The 19,337-nt window shown below is 38.7% G+C and overlaps 1 protein-coding gene across 9 annotated transcripts in view; it reads right to left on the bottom strand.

Moving 5' to 3' along the window:
- Positions 1-19,337, bottom strand: part of TANC2 (tetratricopeptide repeat, ankyrin repeat and coiled-coil containing 2) — a 389,807-nt gene that overhangs the window by 23,209 nt on the left and 347,261 nt on the right. For all 9 annotated transcript variants that reach the window (XM_044744785.2, XM_044744786.2, XM_044744788.2 and 6 more), the window contains 4 exons: positions 16,300-16,422; positions 15,523-15,759; positions 4,128-4,313; positions 2,017-2,110 (listed from right to left, as the gene is read on the bottom strand). In XM_044744785.2, coding sequence (XP_044600720.1) covers positions 2,017-2,110; positions 4,128-4,313; positions 15,523-15,759; positions 16,300-16,422 — 640 coding nt within the window. The remainder of the gene's footprint in view (positions 1-2,016; positions 2,111-4,127; positions 4,314-15,522; positions 15,760-16,299; positions 16,423-19,337) is intronic.

Below are 19,337 nucleotides of genomic sequence, written 5' to 3'. Positions count from 1 at the left end.
CAAATAACTTTTTTTTTTTTTTTAGATTTTATTTTTTCCTTTTTCTCCCCAAAGCCCCCCAGTACATAGTTGTATATTTCTCGTTGTGGGTTCTTCTAGTTGTGGTTTGTGGGACGCTGCCTCAGCGTGGTCTGACGAGCAGTGCCATGTCCGCGCCCAGGATTCGAACCAACGAAACACTGGGACGCCTGCAGCGGAGCGCGTGAACTTAACCACTCGGCCACGGGGCCAGCCCCAGTCAAATAACTTTTTATAGATCTATAAATTATACTATGAATGAATTTTATTCTAACTCATAATTAAATAGCATTTCAAGTTTATAATGCTGAAATTATTTCATATAAATATCAAGTTAAACACAATTCTGATTGCAAACAAACTGACATGAAACTTTGAGTTTTTACAATCTTGAGATATGATACATATATAAGAGAATTAACGTAACAAACTTTATTGCACACTTTAAAGCATGAAATATTTTAAAAGTCCTGAGGCCATAAAGTTTTATTCTAATAAGAAATTCATATCAATAAAAATAAGTCTTCCACTTAGTCCACAACCTTCTTGAACATTTTTAAGGAATTCTTTCAAGTACAGCACTAGATGTGTTTGATATTCATCACTATGACTATTAGTCCTGTAATTCCTATCCGTTATCACCACTGGGCCACTACTTTTTTTTGCCCTCTCCAGTGGTTACATGTGCACGACCTGGCGGACAGGAGTCTGTTGGGAGGTAGAGCAACACTGTGCTGGGGAAGGCTGTGCTGATAGGAGCAGTGAAGCAACATGTCCCTTCTGTAGCTCCAGTTCACAGTATGCATACTCCAGAACTTGTAATGTCCTGGTCAGTCCCTTTCCCTCAGTCTGTCCTCTGGTTTCCCTCAGGGTGGGGTCCCAGAGACAGCAGCTGTCTCCAGCTGCACATTTTCTTTTAATCTCTCATGGACTCTTAAGCTGCAGCTGCCTGGCATCTGCTCCCTTTGGCTCTTACAGAGGGAGGGATTGTTTGAGAAGTAAATTCCTGAGCTTGGGACCATTCTTCGTGATGTTAAAGAAGCTATGAAAACTATCTAAGATTTTTGCCATGGGTAGAAACATCACAATTGAACAGGTAATTACAAATTTTAAATGAATTCAAGTGTCTTCTCTTATTTTTAATAACCCTTTGACCCTAAACCAAAACATATACCCTTTTAACTTAGTAAAACAGTCTCCCTAAATTGGCCAACTCAATCTTGGTCTAATTCTCCTGGCAAATATGACACATATCTGTGGTGACTCTATAGTTTTCATTGCCCTGGTTTCATAAAAATACATAAAAGGTTACTAATGTTTCTCCAGATGTTCCAGTTTAGACATAGGGGAAAGACAATAATAATTTCCTGCAAAGGCCACAAGAAGAGCCTCTGTTTGTATAGTAAGTCCCAAGGAATATAGAAATCATTTTGCTACACACCAAGAGGGCTTGCACAGGGCTGTGCCTTACAGGGTGGTACCTTCATTTTGCATTTCAGACGGCAACTTTCCTCATAATGGATCAGTTTAACCATGTCAGATACCACTCTGCCATAATAACACTTGGTTAAGCCAGAGGTGTGGCTAAAAATTTAACCTCCTGGTTCACAACTACAGGTGGAAAGAGTTCTTTTGATGGGAGAAATATTTATTCCTAACAGCTACAAGGATCACATAAAGAGAAAGTCCACAACTATTTTCTGCTCTGGTTTGGCACATTGTAAGGAAACTTTCAGTCTTTTAAAAATATTTGGAAACAAGAGCAGGGGAAAGTTTTGTTTGAAAGGAGACTCCAGTACTAATGGTTTGGAGAATCCAAAGGGCAAGAGGATTGAAAGAAGGAAATTGCTTGACTTTTTATTTTGGCTGAATCAGACTTTAACACAAAAGCCATAAGGCAGAGACTGCCAAAGGTACGCCAGAGAAAAAGTCAGGGTGGGAGATGCAGAGTGTCTCCACACATTCACGAGAGAAGAGAGTAATGTCTGTGAGAAGTACCTGTCTCTCCCCAAAGACTGTCAAAGCTGTTGATCTGTGCTCTCTCCACTTCCTCCTCATCTTTTTCTGGAAGATCAAGTAGATAGGAGACAATCTGAAACAAGAAATTGTGTCAGCTCAAACTTCAGGTAGAAAACTATGCTACTGACACCAGCCTATGAGGTCTGGAAGATACTTAGATGATCAGTGTCATGAAATCTCTTGCACACAAAAGGAATCAGAACTGACTGTCCTAGCAAAGAAACCCAAAGTTGCCATGATGAGCATCTGTTCTATTAGGTACAGTTTACATGTTTCTCTTGAATACAATTCACTTATATAGCATGTGATTTTTTTAAAATTACATATTTCTCATATTTAAGTTCAAGAAACAATCCCTCATCCTCCTGATAAAATTACCAATAAATAAAGAGAAAACAAAATCAATAAACAGAAACCAAAAAACAAATATGGAGAAAACTGAGGGCCTGTATTTCTTCAGAGTAGAGCAATTATCTTCTTTTATCCTCTCAGAAGTACAAGGACTGTTTTGGGGATAGTAAAGGGAGAATAGCTGCTAACAACAAAGGAAAGTAACAGCTCTGTTTCCAGGAATTTGACTGTAGAGAGAGCTAAAAAGCCTCCCACAGATAATAAAAATTCCGATTTTACTAACTATTCCCTTGGTGACATATCAGGTAGGTTGACAGTGCAGTCCTATCACTGAGGCATCCAATGCAGTGATGAGCTGACTTGTACCAGCCCATGAAAGCGGATTGATAAGTTTTAAGGAATTTTGAAAGTCGGTTGTTAAAGATGTTTATTAAAAATTAAATAACAAATAAGTTATGTTAAAAACGAAGGCTAAAAACATGAAATCTCATAACTTCCTAGTTATTTAACTACATTTTACTATTATTTGTGCTCTTTAAGTTTTTTATATTTATTGTCTCTGTATGGTGGAAATACTACATAATGGTGTGCTAGTGTGTGCATCTCTTCCCAGCTTTGTGTTCAGTGATGTCACACTGGTAGCTTGAAATCAGCCATGGTGAGACTGTTTACACCTTGGAAACTGGCAAACATTACAATTCAGAATTTCATTTAGTACTAAAGCTGAAAGAGGTTCCAGTTTAATGAATATAATTTGTATGAAGGTGAGAAATAGTTTAATAGTAGATCACACATCAGATTTAATGACAAAATTATTGGGAAAAGGGCAAATTGGGGTGCAACTCCATTTATCAAATCATGGTTGAGTTGTAATCATAGGTTGGCTATGGATACAAATTTAGCAAAAATCAACAAAAGCATTCAATTAAGAGTATTGTATATTTCATTACTATTTGTAAACTGTGTGCTACATGTTCTTTACAACTAAAAAAATTATCTTAAAGTAAAATTTATAATACATTTAAGTATGTAGGTACACACACACACACACACACAAACACACATACATTCCTGCTCTACTCCACTCCCTTCCCAAGAGCTGATTGTTAAACATTTCCTACTACACTACCAATCCATGTATTTTGCCACTATATTATTACTATCATTAGTAAATAAATTAGCAAAAATACCATTTGTATAGTGTTTAACAGTTTACAAAGCACGTTTCATACCAGTCTTGTAAAAAAGAATTTATTAGCCTTACTTTACTGACGAGAAACTAAGGTTCTGAGAGATTGGGTAAATTCCCCAAGGTCCATAGCTACTGAGTAGCAAAGCTGGGACTCAAATCTGGTCCTTCTAAGATTCCAGATGTTGTGCTCTTCCCATTCTACATGCCTACCCATGTGAACGCAGGTCAACAAATAATAACTCTGAGCCTAGTGTCATTGTCTGTTAAGTAGTGGTGGAAAGTGGGGAGGAACTGGATTAGATAATTTCCAAGATCCTTTCCAAGTCTCATGTTCTATGCCCACAACTCTAGGTACCTTGGCATTTGAGAATTCAAGTGCTTTGGTGAGTCTAATCTCCCTATTCCTGAGAGCAAGGATCAAAAAGCTAGTTCATATTAATTAGGCTGGCAATTTTGCAATAATGCAACCCTTTTCTCCCAGTTTCCTAGGGCCTTCAACACATAGCTTGAAAAAAAGACCCCCAAATCTTATCACCTGCTTTCTTACCTCGGTGTAACCCATGGAGGCTGCAGCAATGAGGGCCTGTTGGATGGCGTGACTCTTCTTAAACACTCCTTGCTGCTGACCAGCCATTGTCCAGTCACACTGAATCAAAAACTTGACAACTTCCAGATGACCTCGGAGCGCAGCATGGACCAAAGCACACTGCCCATTCTTATCTAAGTGATCCACCTAAGCGGAGGGGACAGAGAAATCTGTGTGAACAAAGACTTGTGGCTGTACTCCCAATCTAGTCGCATCAGCCCATTGCACATGTCTGGACTACTAAAATTCATCCTTTCCCATTCCTTGAACCATCTCTGAGAAAATTTAGAAGATATTCTCCTACTCAGGCTAGATCATCATTGAGCTATAACTCTGGTAGATGCCCCTCTTTTCATAAGGTCAGGCTTTTGTTTTCATATCAAAATAAGCAAAAAAACAAAACTCCCAGCTCCAGCTTTGCTTTTCTGAGGTAATTCTCCTTTGTCCTCAAATAGTTCTTTTCGGACAAAGATTTGAAAGACTTGCAGGCTCTGTTGGCACAAAAAACTGTCTTTTGAGATCATGAAAGGGAAGAAAAACATTTTGAGGCTCCAATTTTTTGGTTTTCCAAAGAAGCAAAATATCTCATATCATGAATCACACATTTGACCAGGAAGCTTAGGCAGAGGCCACTTCTTTCTTCCAATGGGAGGGCAGAATCTCAAAGATCTGGCCCAAACGGCTAGAGGTACTCGGAGCTTAATGCTAGACTAAGTTTCAACAGCAGTTTTTACAACTGCAGTCTTGGGTACAAGTATAGTTCAAAAGAAGAGCCTAATTAAGATCAACCAACCATGAGGTCCCTAGCTACAAGTCTCAATAGATGAGTAGTTTTTTTCTGGCAAGTAGGCAGGTTCCCTTCCAGTGGTAGTTAGAGTACTTGAAATGTGAGTTCTGTATCTTGTTCTCTTCAGCTTTATTTCCACCCAGCCATCCATACAACAAATGTTTACTGAATGTCTGCTATGTGCAAGGTACCACATAGGATAAAAAGGTGAATAAGATAGTAAAATACGGATTCTGCTCTCAAAGATTTTCCAACAAGGTAGGGGAGATGTGACCAATATGACAAAAATCTGTCCAACAAAAAGGAATATGTAATAAATGTCATAAAGAAAGTAAAAGTGTAATAAAATTTCAGAGAATTCCCAGCTAGAATCAGGAATGGATTCAGAAGGAAAGTTGCTACAGTGTGAATGTTTATGTCCCCCCAAAATTACATGTTGGAATTCTAACCTCCAAGATGATGGTATTATGAGGTGGAGCCTTTGGGAAGTGATAAGGGCTCTGCCCTCATGAATAGGATTAGTGTCCTTATGTAGAGGCTCCAGAGACCTTGCTTGCTCCCTTCCACCATGTGAGGACAAAGGGAGAAGGTGCAGTCTGTGAACCAGGAAGCTATCACCAGACACCGAATCTGCTGGAGTCATGATCTTGGGACTTATCCTCCAGAACTGCGAGAAATAAATGGTGTTTATAAGCCATTCAGTCTATGGTATTTTGTTATAGCAGCCCAAATGGACTAAGAAAAGGTCTATCTCAACTGACTGAGATAGGAAATGATTAATTCTAGTTTTTGTCAGGGTCGGGGGTACATGAACGGGAAGTTTAAATTACAAAGTTGAGAGAGTCTTTTGAGACCAGAGCATAGATATTTTTGAATGCCAGGCTAAGTGCTCTAAATTTTAATCAGTAGGTAATGGAGAGTCATTGAGAATTTTCAAGATCAGAACTGTATTTTCAAAAACTAAGAGGATGAGGTGATGTTAGCAACATGGCAGAGTGAGCTGTTCCTTTTCTCTCTCCCCCTTCTGAACTGCAACTAAATGGACATTCACTAACCAATGGAGGAAGCCCATACAGCACAACAGGACACCTGAGAGACTATGCAGCTATAGATCTGAGGGTGGATTGACTGACCCTCCGGGAAGTGGTGGAGATAGGTGAGCACTCCCTGCCCTCCTCTGGTAGCCCCATGCATCTGCACAGATGCTTTTGAGCCTGGCACAAACCCCTCAAAAGTGGGAACATGCGCCAGGGCAAATGTAGGAAGAGGCAGTGGCAGCCCTTAGTCCACTGGTGATGGCTTTCCCTGTGGGGCAGGGGGTGGGGGAGCCCACCATGCCCCTGCAGACCCAAGGAGTGGCCCTAGCTCCTCCAGGTGAGGAAGCTCCCCACCACCAAGCAGTCCACACAAGCACCTGAATGCTCCCCAGGCTGGTGCAAGCACCTATAATACTCCCACAGCTTCCAGCAGATGGGGTGGGACCAGAAACTCTTCTGCTTCCCTCTAGTGGTAGCAGGTGGAATCTGTGATCTAATACTACCACAAAGGCCCTGACAAAAGATCAGTTCATCAAACACCATGAGCAACTGCAGCAACAAACCAGACTAGAAGGAAAGTGACCATTCTCCAGAAACCAATCCTGAAGGCACAGACATTTACAATCTAAATGACAGAGAATTCAAAATAGCTGTCATAAAGAAACTCAATGATTTACAAAAGAACACAGAAAGGCAGTTCAGTGAGCTCAGGAATAAAATGAATCTCTTCACTGAAGAGACTGAAACTATTAAAAAAATCAAGCAGAAATTCTGGATATGAAAAACACAATTAATGAAATAAAAAATAATTTAGAATTATTAAAAAATAGAGCTAATGTTATGGAGGAAAGAACTAGTAATTTAGAGGATAAAAATAAAGAAATTCTACAGGTGGAGACAGAACTAAGATTTTTAAAAAATGAAGGAGGGGCCGGCCCTGTGGCTGAGTGGTTAAGTTCGTGTGCTCTGCTGCGGCGGCCCAGGGTTTCACCAGTTTGAATCCTGGGCGTGGACATGGCACTGCTCATCAGGCCAGGCTGAGGTGGCATCCCACATGCTACAACTAGAAGGACCCACAACTAAAAATACACAACTACGTACCAGGGGGCTTTGGGAGAAAAGGGAAAAATAAAATCTTTAGAAAAAAAAGAAAAGAAGGAATTCTTCAAGAAATATTTGACTCAATTAGGAAAAACAACGTAAGGATTACAGGTATTCCAGAGGGAGAATAGAGGGAGAAAGAAGCAGAGAGCTTGTTCAAAGAAATAATAGTTGAGAACTTCCCAAACCTGTGGAAGGAAAGGGATTTACAAATATATGAAGCTGGGGCTGGCCCCATGGGCAAGTTGTCAAAGTTCTGCACACTCTGCTTTGGCAGCCCGGGGTTCATGGGTTCATATCCCATATGCAGACCTACTCTACTCATCAGCCATGCTGTGGAGGCATCCCACATACAAAGTACAGGAAGATGGGCACAGATGTTGCTCAGGGCTAATTTTCCTCAAGCAAAAAAAAAAAAAAAAAAAAAAGAGGAGGATTGGCAACAGATATTAGCTAGCTCAGGGCAAATCTTCACACCCACAAAATTAAGTTCTTCCTTTGAAAAACAAACAAACAAACAAAAACACAGACAAATACATGAAGCTAATAGAAAGTGTAATTATATCAAAGCTAGGCATATAATAGTAAAACTGGCAAAAATCAATGACAAAGAAAAAATATTAAGGGCAGCAAGGCAGAAGAAAATAACCTACAAGGGAAACCTTGTTAGGCTTTCAGTGGATTTCTTGGCAGAAACCCTACAGGCTAGGAGAGAATGGATGATATAGTCAAAATATTGAAAGACAAAAACTTTTAGCCCAGAATACTCTATCCAGTGAAACTTTCCTTCAGATATGATGGAGAAATAAAAGCTTTCCCAGATAAGCAGAAGCTGAGGGAGTTCATTGGCACTAGACCTCGCCTACAAGAAATAATTAAAGATGCCCTCCCACTAGAAACAAAAAGGCAAAGGTCTACAAAACTTTGAGCAAAGAGATAGACAAAATCAGAAAACTGCAGCTATCAGAACACGGAGGCAAATACTCAATTATAACTTAAAAGATAAAGGGAAAGAGAGCATCAAAAGTAAGTATAAACACTTCAACTTAGTTACAAACTCACAACACTAAAAACAGAAAAATTTGCAACAGCAATAACTCAGAAGGGGAAGAAGATAGGGATGGAGATAAGAGGCTATGAGAAAATGGACTATTTCATCTACAAGATCTTTTATACAAACCTCATGGTAACCACTAAACAAAAAATCAGAGCAGAGCCACAATTCACAAAAAGAGAGAAAACTGAGAAAACCTCCTCAGAAAACCAAGAAAATGAAATGGCAGTCAGAAATACAAAGGAAGAGAAACAATGGAAACATAATAACCATATATAATTAGACATAACAACCAAACAACCAGAAAACAAGAGATAAAATAGCAGTATTAAGCCCTCATATCAATAATCACTCTAAATGTAAATGGATTGAATTCTCTAATAAAAAGACAGAGTAGCTGGATGGGTTAAAAAATAAGGCCCAAAAATATGTTGCCTCCAGGAAACACATCTCAGCTCTAAAGAGAAACATAGGCTCATGGTGAAGGGATGGAAGACAATACTCCAAGATAATGGAAAACAAAAGAAGGCAGGTGTTGCCTACTTAGACAAAGCAGACTTCAAGTTGCAAAAGACAATGAGAGACAAAGATGGGCAGTATATAATGGTAAAAGGGACATACCATAAAGAGGACATAACACTTCTTAATATCTATGCACCCAACAGAGGGGCACCAAAGTACATAAAACAATTATTAACAGACCTAAAGGGAGAAATTAATAGCAAAACAATAATAGTAGGAGACCTCAATAACCCACTTACATCAATGGACAGATCATCAAGACAAAAAGTCAACAAGTATATTTAAATGAAACACTTGATCAGATGGACTTAATAGATATGTAGAGAACATTCCATCTAAAAACAGCAGAATACACATTCTTCTCAAGTGCACATAGATCACTCTCAAAGATAGACCATATCTTGGGAAACAAGGCAAGCTGCAATAAATTTAAGAAGACTGAAATAATCTCAACCATCTTTTCTGACCACAATGCTATGAAACTAGAAATCAACTACAAGAAAAAAACTGGGAAAGTCAGAAACATGTGGAGACTAAACAACATGCTACTGAACAACCATTGGATCAATGAAGAAATCAAAGGGGAAATTTAAAAATACCTAGAGACAAATGAAAATGAAAATACAACATACCAACTCTTATGGGATGCAGCAAAAGTGATAATACGAGGGAAATTCACAGCAGTATAGGTCCACCTCAACAAACAAGAAAAATCTCAAATAAGTAACCTTAAACTGCATCGAAGAGAACTAGAATAAGAAGAACAAAGCCCGAAGTCAGCAGAAGGAGGGAAATAATGCAGAAATAAATGAAATAGAGACTAAAAATAAACAGTAGAAAGGATTAGCGAAAACAAGAGCTGGTTCTTTTAGAAGACAAACAAAATTGACAAACCCTTAGCCAGACTGACCAAGAAAAAAAGAGAGAAGCCTCAAATAAATAAAATCAGAAATGAAAGAGAAGAAATTACAACAGACACTGCAGAAATACAGAGGATTATAAAAGCATACTATGAAAAACTATATGCCCACAAATCAGATAACCTAGAAGAAACAGACAAATTCTCAGACTCATACAACCTCCCAAAACTGAATCAAGAAGAAATAGAGAATGTGAATAGACCAATCACAGGTAAAGAGATTGAAAGAGTAATCAAAAACCTCCTGAGAAACAAAAGTCCAGGACAAGATGGTTTCTCTGGAGAATTCTACCAAACAAAGATTTAATACCTATCCTTCTCAAAATATTCCAAAAAATTGAAGAAGAGGGAACACTTCCTAACTTATTCTACAAGGCCAACATTACCCTGATACCAAAGCCAGACCAGGACAACACTAAGAAGGAAAGTTACAGGCCAATATCGCTGATCAACATAGATGCAAAAATCCTCAACAAAATATTGGCAAACCAAATACAACAATACATTAAAAGGATCACACACCATGATCAAGTGGGATTTATACCAGGGATGCATTTATACCATGTGATACACTACATTAACAAAATGAGGAATGAGAATCACACAATCACCTCAAGAGGTGCAGAGAAAGCATTTGACAAGAACTAATATCCATTTATGATAAAAACTTTCAATAAAATGGGTATAGAAGGAAAGTACCTCAACATAATAAAAGCCATATATGACAAACCCACAGTCAACATCATATTTAATGGTGAAAAACTGAGTCATCCCTCTGAGAACAGGAACAAGACAAGGGTGCCCACTCTCGTCACTCCTATTCAACACAGTACTGGAGGTTTTGGCCAGAGCAATTAGGCAAGAAAAAGAAATAAAAGGAATCCAAATTGCAAAAGAAGAAGTGAAACTCTCGCTGTTTGCAGAAGACATGATTCTGTATATAGAAAACCCCAAAGAATCCATCAGAAAACTATTAGAAATAATCAACAACTACAGCAAAATTGCAGGGTACAAAAATCAATGAAAAACAATCAGTTACATTTCTACACACTAACAACAAACTAGCAGAAAGAGAAATCAAGAATAAAATCCCATGTATAATCGCAACAAAAAGAATAAAATATTTAGAAATAAACTAACCAAAGAGGTGAAAGACCTGTACACTGAAAACTATAAGACATTATTGAAAGAAATTGAAGAAGACATAAATAAGTGGAAAGATATTCCATGCTCATGGGTAGGAAGAATAAATATAGTTAAATTGTCCATACTACCAAAAGCAATTTACAGATTCAATTGCAATCCCAATTAGAATCCCAATGACATTCTTCATGGAAATAGAACAAAGAATCCTAAAATTTACATGGAACAACAAAAGACTCCAAATAGCCAAAGCAATCCTGAGTGAAAAAAACACAAAAACGCTGGAGGCATCACAATCCCTGACTTCAAAATAAACTACAAAGCCATAGTAATCAAAACAGCATGGTATTGGCACAAAAACAGACACACAGATCAATGGAACAGAATCGGCAATCCAGGAATAAAACCACACATCTATGGACAGTTAATCTTCGATGAAGGAGCCAAGAACATACAATGGAGAAAGGAAAGTCTCTTCAATAAATGGTGTGGGGGGCTGGCCCAGTGGCACAGCAGTTAAGTGCACATATTCCACTTTAGCGGCCTGGGGTTTGCCAGTTTGGATCCTGGTGTGGACATGGCAATGCTCAGCAAGCCATGCTGTGGCAGGCATCCCACATATAAAGTAGAGGAATATAGGCACGGATGTTAGCTCAGGGCCAGTCTTCCTCAGCAAAAAGAGGAGGATTGGCAGCAGATGTTAGCTCACGGCTAATCTTTTTTTTAAAAAAAAAAAATGGTGTGGGGAAACCTGGACAGCCACATGGGAAAAAATAAAAGTAGACCATTATCTTGCATCATACACAAAAATTAACTCAAAATGGATTAAAGACTTGAATGTAAGACCTGAAACCATGAAACTCCTAGAAGAAAACATAGGCAGTACACTATTTGACACTGGTACTTAGCAGCATCTTTTCAAATACCATGTCTCCTTGGGCAAGGGAAATGAAAGAAAAAGTTAACAAATGGGACTACACCAGACTAAAAAGCTTCTTCACAGCATAGGAAACCATGAACAAAATGAAAAGACAACCCACCAACTGGGAGAAAATATTTGCAAATCATTTATCTGACAAAGGGTTGATCTGCAAAATATATAAAGATCTCATACAACTCAACAACAAAAACACAACCCAAACAAAAGATGGGCAGAGGATATGAACAGACATTATTCCAAAGGAGAAACACAGAGGGACAACAGATACATGAAACGATGTTCAACATCACTAATTATTGGGGAAATGCAAATCAAAACTACAATGAGATATCATCTTACACTGGTCAGAATGGCTATAATTACCAAGTCCAAAAACAACAAATGTTGGAGAGGATGTGGAGAAAAGGGAAGGCTCATACAGTGCTAATGGAAATGCAAACTGGTGCAGCCACTATGGAAAACAGTATGGAGAGTTCTCAAAAAATTACAACTAGAAATATCATATGATCCAGCTATCCTACTACTGGCTATTTATCCAAAGAACTTGAAATCAATGATCCAAAGAGATTTATGCACCTCTATGTCCTCTGCAACATTATTCACAATAGCCAAGATGTAGAAGCAACCCATGTGCCCTCCTATGGATGAATGAATAAAGAAGATGTTGTATATAAATATATACAATGGAATACTACTCAGCCATAAAAAAGACAAAATCGCCCCATTTGCAACAACATGGATGGACCTTGAGGGTATGATGTTAAGTGAAATAAGCCAGACAGAGAAAGAGAAATATTGCATGATTTTACTCATATGTGGAAGATAACAAAAACATGGATAAAGAGAACAGATTAGTGGTTACCAGAGGGGATGGGGGTTGGGAGGTGGGTGAAAGGGGTAAAGGGGCACACATGTATGGTGACGGACAAAAATTAGACTACTGGTGGTAAGCACAAAGAAGTCTATTCTGAAATTGATAAATAATAAGGTACACCCCAAATTACACAACGTTATAAATAAACAATTATGATCTCAATAAAATTACTGGGGGAAAAAAAAAACTAAGGGGATGAATAAAAGGAATCTTGGCTCCTTGGTGAAGTGGTGGATCCCAGGGCTGGGGGAGTAACAGTAAAAGATGAGTCTGGAACATCTTTCAGTGCCAGACAGTAGAGAAGTGCTCATAAAATAATGAGAGGAAGTTGAAAGGACACAGGAATCAACTTGATGGAGCTCCCAGTGGCCAAATCTGGGACAATGTGAGCAACGAAATAAATAATAATTGCAATGGGTTATAGATCGTAGTATAAAATAAATATCTAGGAATCCATAAATAAATGGTGTTATAAATAAATAATTGAATAAATAAATACATGGAGGAGAAGGGACAGCTCTTCCTTACATTAGGAATATAATTAATAAATGTTGAAAGAATGAGAGAAATAGCTATCACCATTAGGCAAACACCATAACAATAATTATTGCAGCAGGAATCATTGATGAATCCTAAAATTAGTGGACAAAAACATGAGAAACAAGATATCTGCCTAGTTTCAAACATCTCCCTAAAACATAATTCTTAATTACAAAGCCTTTTAAAAAAGGCTTTATTGGGGGCTGGCCCTGTGGCATAGTGATTAAGTCCAGCGTGCTCTGCTTCGGCAGCCCAGGTTCACAGGTTCGCATCCTGGGCATGGACTTAGCACTGCTTGTCAAGCCATGCTGTGGAGCATTCCACATAAAACAGAGGAAGACTGGCACAGATGTTAGCCCAGCAACCATCTTCCTCAAGTAAAAAAAGAGGAATATTGGCAAAAAATGTTAGCTCAGAGAGAATCTCCCTCAAGCAAAAAAAGAGGAAGACTGGCCACAGATGCTAGCTCAGAGCAAATCTTCTTCACCAAAAACAAAATAAATAAATAAAAAAGCTTTATCACTGTTAATTCTCACACTGACCCTAATAATCCTTTTTATAGATGGAAAAAAGTGAGACAGAGAGGTTAATTGATTTGTGCAAGCCCTTATAAAGAGTAAGTGTGAGTGTGGGCTTTGAAAAAGTTTAGTTTGATTCCGAAGTTTATGATTTTAATGACTTGCCTCCTCTTTCTCTCATGGGAACCAGACTACAAGTGGTTAGGGAGGAGTAAGGAAGCAAGGTAAGGAAGCAGAGATGACTCTTAGGACAGATCTGGTGGACTCTGAAGGGAAGAGAGGGGATGGATGATAGCTTCTGGTTAGCAGGCAGAGAGGGAAGTTTCTCTTTCAGGTCAGAAGAGATTCATAGGTTTGTAGAAATTGAGAAAAAAGGTAGTGTGAATTTAGGAAAAGAATGAAATGAAAAGTGAGAGAATGAGCAACATAACTGAGATAAAAATATAAGTGGAGGCAATTACTGTGGAAAGGAAGGTAAACACTTCCTTCTTTGAGGCAGAAGTAAAGATGAGTGTAGGAAAAGATTAAGAGAATTCTGATATAAAGGTACATTGAGATGAACTCAATCTCAGTAATGTAGGAGGGCAAAACAGGATTGATAGGTTCTTGAGAAGAGTACAAATGATTTACATATCTGCTCTGGGGAAAATGAGAAATGAATAAAATGATAACTGAGCAGCAGAAAAGACCGGTGGAAATTAGAATATGAATTTACAGCAACAGTAATAAGGTCCAGTTGTCATTCTGTTTCTAGAGGTGTTCATTCAAACGACTGGGACATTATAGGCGGACCATGATTGTGTCAAAGTAAACATTTAAGGCTTTGGGATTTCACTGAGAGTTTCAGCTCCAGTTTCCAAAAAAAATCTCAGGAGTCCTACTTTCCTCACTGGTAAAAACATCAAACACCTCAGAGTGAGGTCATACATTTTACTGATATTTTACTGCAAAACCACCAAAATCCTCAGTTTGTTTTCAGGACTGAAACAAAATACCAGGAAACTACAATTTTTCCCAGAGGTCTATATTTTTGAGACCAGCATTTTTTTTTTTTTTTGAGGAAGATTAGCCTTGAGCTAACTACTGCCAGTCCTCCTCTTTTTGCTGAGGAAGCCTGGCCCTGAGCTAACATCCGTGTCCATCTTCCTCTACTTTATACGTGGGATGCCTACCACAGCATGGCGTGCCAAGTGGTGCCACGTCCACACTTGGGATCTGAACCAGCGAACCCCAGGCTGCCGAGAAGTGGAATGTGTGAACTTAACCACTGTGCCACGGGGCCGGCCCGAAACCAGCATTTTTCTTTTCACCAATATTTTGAAATTGAGTTCTTTTATATCAGTGGCTCTTGAGATACTATAAAGCAAACACAGTTTTTAGAAATGTTTTCAGAGATTTAAAATATACTAACATAAACACTTCTGATTGCCTCTGGTCAGTCTGAGTATAAATAAGGAGAATCATCTTCTCCCCAACCTCTGTGGTGGAGTCTTCAAGGATAGGATGAGGGAGTCTGGGCTCTGTTCTTGTCTCCATGGCTAACCTTTCTTCTCTACACATGAAAGGCTTAGTGTCTGCAGGCACCATTCAGTTCAGACTTCCCACTACAGTCTCCCTATTCCTCCACTTCTCCTTCCTCACTCTGAGCTCAGTAGAGGATTTCTTGGTTGTTAGGTAGGGACTTCTCGTGGCTTCTGATAAATGAAGCTTCCTAAGTGCCTGTCAAAGGTTTAGGACTGTGTCCAGATGCAGCGTGGAACTGGCAATGGCAAGTGGGCAAACACTGGGATGTATGCAGAGCTAGCACTCCCTTTGATCTGTTCCATAATACCTAGACTCGTGGGGTGACACAGCAGATAAGGAAGACTACAGCAGAAGAAAGAAAAAGGGAAGAAAAAACCGGCAGTCAGGCAGCCACTACCTTGGCTCGTTTCTTGCACAACAGCACAACGATGCTCAGGTAGCCTGCCGCTGCGGCATAGCCCAGAGGAGTCAGACCGCTTTCAGAAGATGCGTCCACATTGGCCCCAAACTCCAACAGCAGGGCCACCATTTCTGTGTAACCAAGATGAGACTGTACACATAGAATTGGAGCATTATTTAAAACCTCTGTCCGGTAATTAATGTTGGCACCTCCCAAAATCAGCAGTCGGCTGACCTAGAAATAAGTAAATAAATAGAAGTAATATTCAGACAAATATCAGTCACATCCTATTAATCAGCCTTTATTAAGTACCTTTATTAAGGACCCCACAATAGTATCTAGGAACATTTAGTAACTGCTTTATTTTATAATCTTTATTTGTTCCTTTTTCAGTACTTTGCCTTTGGAAAGGAATGCACAATGTCTCCCTTATATAAACTGCTCAGAAACTGTAACAAAAGCCAGCCCTACTGTAATGCTGAACGCTGGCCTGATAGTCAGAAAAGCTCGGACCAAAACAAGGCTATCTGAGGTCCATGTACTCAGGACGCAACAGGACTGACCCTATAAACGAGAGTCAGCTTACAGAAGGTCAGTAGGTTTGGTCTTCAATTCACAGAATAAATTGTAACAAAATACATTAAATTATCAATAAAAGGCTAATAGGAGACAGTCTAAGGTAAGAAAAAAATCAATTAAATAGCCACTTAAATGTCCTTCTAATTTCATTTTTCAGTTAATTCTTTAATCTGTCTGTAATTTATATGCATTTACCTTTATATTTGGAGTGTAGAGATTTCGTAAAGATGCCAACGCCATGGAAAGACCTTCTGTGCTATAGGAGATCCAGAGACCTTGGAGGATTGAGGATGATACACCAACTTTTTTACTCAAACCCTGAAAAAGAAATATGAACATGTCAATTATTAGCCCAGTTAAAAAGTACCATCAGTAGTAAGTTAGTGACCTCCAGGTTTATGGTACTAACAAATGAGAGTGGTGTCTTGCCCTAACAACATCCATGCCCAGCAAAACCAATCCAAAAATAGGGACAAAGATTAGTCCTGTAGGAACAAGTTAACTTAAATTGTCTCTATCTCAGCAGTTTCTGGCAACAAATCTACTTAATATCTCTCTTTTATGCTTTACCTGGATGTAATTTTCCTCCCACATCGTTTCAATTAGCCTTCTTGAATCAATCTCTTGAATTCAAGTTACTAAAATATACACTGTGATAGAGATAAAGCAATGTGATCATTGATCTCCATCTCATTTTCTTCCTGGGCATTTGGGAAAATTATATTTCCTACCCTCCTTTACAGTTAAGTGGGCCATGTGACTAAATTTTGGGCAGAAGTCATATGTCATGTCCAGGCTTGGCCCCAAACCCCCTGTGCATTTCTCCACACTTCCTATTGTTTCACTTGATGGCAGGCCAGATGCAGAGGATCCAGTGGAGGATTCTGAGGCCCTAGGCGATTTCAGAACTACTACATGGAGCAAGCCTGCCCAATGATCTGTACTGGATTGCAAAGTAAGTGAGAAATAAACCTTTATTAAGTCATTGAGATTTTGCAGGTTTGTCATAGCAGCTGGCATTTCTCACCCTGACTAACATCCCTAAAATGATCTCAAGTCTGTTCATCCTCAGGAAAACAACACCATAGGTTTGATCACGATCAGCAACAAATTTTCTCCAGTATGACTGGAAGAGGTCCCACTGCATCTACTAACGTTTGCCCCTTTCACTTGGGCTTCTCTAAAAGGAAGTTAGAATAATTTGTTTTTTAAATTTCCTGCTGTTAGGGCAAGACTCTCTGGCAATCCTCATACTATTCTGCCTATATTTGGGTCAAGTGAGTTAAAGCAGGAAATCCTGAGGGCAGGAAGATTTAACAATGAAATCTGGGACATAATAAGCGGATCTGGGGAGGTATTCTTTTTAAAAACTTAAGTTACTTCTGTTTGTCTTGTTCCCTGAAATGAAGGTCATTCTTGCCTAGAATACATCCTTTCGTCCAAACCAGCAACATGGCCAACCTTGTTTTATTACACTCCTGCCCACAGTCTTCTTCCCCCATGACTGGATTATTTTGAAGCAAATCCCAGACATTTTATCAGATAACATGTAACTATTTCAGTAAGTGTCTCTAAAAGATAATGGCTGGTTTAAAAACACAGTCCAACATCATTATCATACATATAATTAACAAGGATTCTATAATATCAAATACCTAGACAGTGTTCGAATTTCCTTGATTTTATCAAAAAAAGAAATAATTTTTTTGGTTTGAATTGGGATCCACATAAGGTTCATATACTATAATTGGTTTAAAAACACTTTATGAATGTAAAGGAAAAGTAGATATTCTTCTATTAATTTTTTAGACAAAATATTGTGGACATATTCCATACTTGTACACATATTTTTGTCTCATTCTATTTCAAGAGAGATGTAGTAGTCCATTATGTGGATGCCTCCAAATCAGAATTTAATTAAGTCAGGTCCCCAGAGTTGGCTATTTAGGTAGTTCTGTTGTTTTTTCTCATTATTATAACTACGTTTCCATAGTCATCCTTGTACATATACCTTTTTATACTTGTGCAAGTATACCCATAGGATATGTCTCTAGAAGTGGATGCTTTTGTATTTTGTGCCATTTTGACATGGCTTTGTCAGTGTGGCTGCCTGTGTCTAAACATTCCCAACATGCAATCCTTGACAACATGCAAACTTGACAAAATGAGGAAGCATGATGCTAATTATGTCTACTCTTCCTCTCGTTCCTTCCTATCCCACTTATAAATGATGGACACGAGGTGAGCCAAAAAGACTGGGCCAAGTCCTGATGCAGCAGATCTCTGGGTTACCAGAACACAATCCCATGCTGGGAGGTTGAAACAAAATCTGGTTTTAGTCCCTTACAGTCCAAGGAGATTTTCCTACTTTTATCCTGCTCTATGATTGAAAATGGCTACTACACTTCTACATTATCCTTATTTTCTCTGGCCTTAAGGAGGCTGAGCTCTGCTGTGACTGTCTGTTAGAGTATCCATCTAGGCATCAAGAGCTGGGTGCACTGATAAGAATCAGAATAACACACCACATTTTCTGATTGCTCATTATTACTTCAGAACTTCTTTTCCTTTGTGCTAATAACAGGGACATGGATTGTAAACTCTCTCATTTGGCTAATCAACTCATATGCAAACAAATACAAAAACTGAAGTAAATTCATTGTTAAACAGTTATGATTGTTTATTCTGACACATGAGATTGAATATTTCCAGTTCTTTTTGGAAGAATTCCAGGTGCTACTCCCTCAGGGTTGGAGTCTAGACAAGTTAGGTTCTAGAGCTCACCTCCACCGTAGATCCTGGAAAACCAGGAAACTTATCTCCAACTCCCCATTTGGGCCTCAGTCTCCTAATTTAGATTATGTGTGGGCCTCATCAAGACCATTTGAGCAATGAAAAACTATATTAACCACTTAGACAGAAAAACCACTAGAAAGAAACTAATATCCATAGTCCAATAGAGAACTTTCAGCAATGGAAGACATGCTTTATATATTATGATTGAAGGAAAAAAAGGAAGGAAATCTAACATTTATTCAGTATCCTCTGTGTGTCAGATTCTGTACTGGGGCCTTTTCATATGTTCACTCCTTTAATTTAATCTAATCTCCATGACAGTACTATGCAGTAGAATTTATCACTATTTTCATATAGGAGGAACCAACTAGAGAGGGTTAAGTAATTTTTCCTAAGTCACACAGCTATTAAAAAGTAGAGCTGGAGGGAGCTGGCTT

The sequence above is a fragment of the Equus asinus genome, chromosome 13 (genome assembly GCF_041296235.1).
Source record: "Equus asinus isolate D_3611 breed Donkey chromosome 13, EquAss-T2T_v2, whole genome shotgun sequence".
NCBI lineage: Eukaryota > Metazoa > Chordata > Mammalia > Perissodactyla > Equidae > Equus > Equus asinus.
This window is presented reverse-complemented; position numbering and strand designations above follow the sequence as displayed.